Source organism: Egretta garzetta, unplaced genomic scaffold, assembly GCF_000687185.1.
Source record: "Egretta garzetta isolate BGI_Z169 unplaced genomic scaffold, ASM68718v1 scaffold69, whole genome shotgun sequence".
In the NCBI taxonomy this organism is placed as follows: Eukaryota; Metazoa; Chordata; class Aves; order Pelecaniformes; family Ardeidae; genus Egretta; species Egretta garzetta.
The window spans coordinates 3,475,009-3,479,501 of NW_009260790.1; the positions used below are offsets into that span (position 1 = coordinate 3,475,009).

General features: G+C 40.7%; 1 protein-coding gene across 1 annotated transcript in view; it reads right to left on the bottom strand.

Annotated features, from left to right (window-relative positions):
• Nucleotides 1–4,493, bottom strand: part of SPEN (spen family transcriptional repressor) — a 66,891-nt gene that overhangs the window by 39,683 nt on the left and 22,715 nt on the right. The window contains 1 exon segment of the mRNA XM_035901876.1: nt 4,409–4,474. Within this exon segment, the coding sequence (XP_035757769.1) occupies nt 4,409–4,474 (66 nt within the window).

Below are 4,493 nucleotides of genomic sequence, written 5' to 3' on the forward strand. Positions count from 1 at the left end.
ACTTTCACTTCAGTTGTTTAAGCAGGCTAAGAAAGTCCCCGACAAAAGAAAATACACTGCAGCCTCCACAGGAGGTTTCAGGGAGCCTGTTTTTCCCATGATTAAAATTCTCTTGGCAGTATTTTTCATCCATTTATTTCAATATTAAGACACACAAAAACATATAGTATTCCTTTCCAACTGTAACTCATTGCTCCAGAAAGAATTTCATCACAGAGAAATCTAAAATTAAAAAACTATCTCTAATTACTTTATGAAAGCCTTGCCCGCTTGTCATTAGAACTTTAAGCATAGCTATCATAATTATCGGGGAAAAAATCCATTTTCAGACTTTATACGTGGATTTAATTCCACACTACAGGAATGACTATGCTCTTCTAAAGCCTGGTGAAAATAAAGTCACTTTGTGTCTAAGTTGAAGTTGCTTTTTTAATTCCAGAGCAAGATCTATTTTACTTTCCAAGCTATAGGAAATTACTCATCTGACTTGTAAATCCTCCAGCATCTTCGACATCAGACAACCAAATAAACACTCTTAAAAAATAAATTAAAAAAGAAGGCAAAAGGAAATCTCAGGTCACTTCTCTGTAAACTTACACACACATACAAACGGCAGCGTTCACACTTTCACGTTCTGGACACCACCTATCAGAAATCAAACACTTCTGCCAGGATTTTGTAAAGTTTGAATTCTGTCTCAAGAAGGTACTTTGCCACATGCCCAGCTTTTAAGAGCGAAACGTCCCACTGCTCAGTGCCATGTGGTTCAAGACGTCGCTGCAGCAAAGCTTTAAAAATAATCACTAACACATGGAACAGTAAGAAACGTGTAAAGCCATTTGACATTACAAAACTGAATAAAAATGCACAGATCTTTTTTTTTTTTTTAGTGCATTCTAACACCTCAACAAGCAGCCTACAAAAGATTGTTTTCTACAAAAAAAAGGGGGGGGAGGATTCTTTTCAGGAGGTTGGGCAGGGCACAAACAGAATCTGGCTTGCTTCCTATGGGATCACACAGCTTCCACGCATATGCAGCTTCTTCCATGACACAGTACAGAAAATATGTTTGCTAATATATCATTTGTGGTGCGCGTCTGAATCAACAAAGCGGAGAAATTAAGGCTTCTGGTGGCAGAAAATTAAAATATAATTTTCAAGTTTGTTTTTTTTTTTTTTTACTCTTTCAAGGCGATTAAAAAAAGACCAAACCCAACAATCCACACGGGTAGGCAACGAGCAATCTCACATGAAGACAACTTCCAAACACAAAACTTTTCCTCAAATCCCCGCAGGTGACGCCATCCTAGAAAGCGGCTCCCGCAGAAAGCATTCGCATCCACCAGCTTCCCCACCGCGGCCCGGCGGGCAACTTCTGAGAGGCCACAAAATACACCAAAATCAAGACCTGCTTCAGAGAACATGGTTTATTTTTACCGTGTTCTTTTTGGTCTCACCTTCTACATTACTCCTGCACAGCTCCCATTACAAATCCCCTGTAAAGGCCTCCGAATATCCATTTAAAGTGAAGCTTAGCCGAGATCTGATACAACAAACTCCAAAGGCTTTTTCGCGTTTTTTTATAACAATCTGCAGAGCATCTTTCCTCACGTTATTGTCCAGGAAAATCCTTTCCCTTTAACACAAGTCATATTTACTTCATACAGCTCTTGCAAAACCACAAGGAATGAAGCCCAAACTGCTCCTTCGCCATCTTTCTGCTCATTTTTCACAGCACCCGAAGGACAGTGCCACGCACAAAAGTTCTCACAGGTGTTTCACACCCACGAGCATTCGCAGGCTCCAGCATTTGTCCCCAAACATTCACAGGAGCGTGGGTAAGTGACCCACCTCTGAGCAAACACAACTTGTTTTGCCTTTTCCACCCTGCCAGCTGAGACAGACACGACGAGACTTGAGTGACCGAGTTCTTTGAGATGTACAATTTTGGAAGAATTCAGTGTCATAAAGACCGTAATAATTTCACAGCGCCACAAAATTGGCCATCTCCACTTATAATAAAGCCATAGGAGGATCTCCACTTTACTAAAACCCCTGAGAAATACTACGGAAATTTCAAAAAGTAATTCTTCCTCAGACAGCAACAAACCATCCTTACTTGTTCCAGATAAATCCCGCCCTAGAAATGAAAAACAAGATACAGAATTTGGTAAATCAATCCAGGGATGACACAGGGTACGGAGATGCAAATAAATTTCTGCCTGGTCTGGGTATGTGAAACCTGAACATACTGCACAGCAAGCAGGAGGGCCTCACTAGTAAAAAGGGGGCGAGGCAGCTTTTGCTCGCCACAGGGTATGAGGGGCTTACATATTTACATTGCTAAATTCAAAGTGTGTTAAAAATTAAACAGAAAAGTCCACCTGTGCTTTAAAAGACTTCAAGGCCAGGTGGGCTTTTACTTTACAAAGTAAAGATACGGCTACATGTTCATTAGTATCTAACTCCTTGCTTAGAAACATGTAAAACTATTTTCTGAATCTTCAAAATTTTATTTATATATGATTATATATATTTTATATATTATCCACCAGGTTCTACTACTTGCTCTACTGAATTTGAATATACTGTATTAATAAGGAAAAAATGTTTACTACCCTTTCCTCCCAGAGTATCATCTAGTTTTCCATTACTACACCTAGAAATTGCCAAGAAAATGAAATGCTAAAGCACAGCAGACGCTGCTTATGTTCTGATTAAATCTTGAAACTGTGTTCCAGTGGGATCACATTTAGTCCTCCCAAATGCAGAGCAGTATTTCATCCCGACTCAACATCCCAACAATGACATTTTATAAATATTACGAGTTTCTTGGACTCCCTTCTACCCATTCTGCAACGAGCAAATGAGCACCAGAAGAGATTTTTTTCCCTGCTTGGGATTTTTTTTTTCCAACCTTAAGCGTAACCAGGCCTCTCTTCAATTCATCTTTTCTAAGTTTGGTTGCTTTTTTTCTTTTTTTTTTGAGACCTCTGGAAGTCTCACCAATTTTTTTAAGCTGTAATAAGTGTGAAAGTCTTTGGTTGTCTTTATCCAAGTGTTAAGATCTCATGGAGAGGTGTTAGAAATAAACAAGCAAGCCTTTAAAGCAGCCTGAAAGTCATCTCAAATATTCTAGATTCAAATATGCCTCTCTCTATGCCTTGCTCTCCAGCCAAGACAGGACCTGGATTTCTAAATCCAGGAGGAGAAAACAATAATTAGAAGTGTAGTAAATAAATCTTTGTACGGTTCTTTAGACAATGGGGAGGGGTAGGGAAATGAGAAAAGGGGAAACTTATTTCCTCATCTTCACTTCTGCACACTCTCCCTAGCGGCAGCCCATCTCACCCTTCCACAAGGTCCAATGTTCAAGCAAGTAAGATTTGATGAGAATAATTACCTCGATTAGAGAGTTACCAGCGGTAAAATTCCATTCACAGTGATAATTGAACACTAAGTATTTATTATACTGATATACTTATTTACCTATGAATATTTTCAATTTTGGAAAAGAACCGGTATGCAAAAGAAATGTTTCCAACTCTGGTAACCCTTCTGAAGAGCAGAGCTCTTCACTAAACAGAGCATAAACCGACTACGGGTACAACGGCGGCTTCTGGGTTTCCACTCTTAGGGTGAATTTACTCTTAAAAAGCTAAGTATCTGAGACGCACTTCAACATGAATTTTCAAATTATTAAAAAAAAATCCAGTGATTAGCTCTGGTAACTCTTTCTCCCCCACTCCCTCCCCCATATGTAGTTTATAAAGCCACACAAACACAGAACAACCACAGCTGTTACAGAACCAAGGACATGGGTGTCTCACTAGGAAACGCGTACTTAGATGTGGGGTTTTTTTAAATTCTTCCAAGTCTACCATTTTTGCTGCAATGCAATGGGAAAAATGGAAAGGCAACATAATCAACCTTTTAAATGTGAGTGGCAACAGGGAATGAGAGGCAACTGGACAATAACACTCATCATTTCCCAAAGTATTTTAAAACGTATCCTGTCAAAAGTAGTTGACCTTCAGAGTTGCTCATTCCCTCACTTCAGCAAAGAAAATATTTACCCCCTTCTACAAACACGCAGGGAGCAGCCAGGGGTGCAGCAAGGCGTTGTGTCCATACACCCCCGCTTCACCTAGCTAGCACCTTTCAGCTGCTGTGCAGATCCACCATGGAAAATAATTAACAACAGCAATGGCATTGCCTGTTCCGTGCCAACTTCGTCTTTTTACATTTCACACCAGTTTACTTCTACGTCAATGAGTAACGCTTTGCCACAAAACACCTTGTATTTTCAGAGCCCAGGCTCACAAGTCCTCACCGTGCCTTGGAAAACGACCCGCGAAGCCCAGGGGACAGTCGCTTTGGGACAGGCGACAACCCGCTGTGACCTTACCTGTCGCTGCTGGTACTGCTGCTGCTGCTGATGGAGTCGCTGCTGGAAGATCTGCTCCTGGCTCCACTGCAGCTGGGGGGGCGGG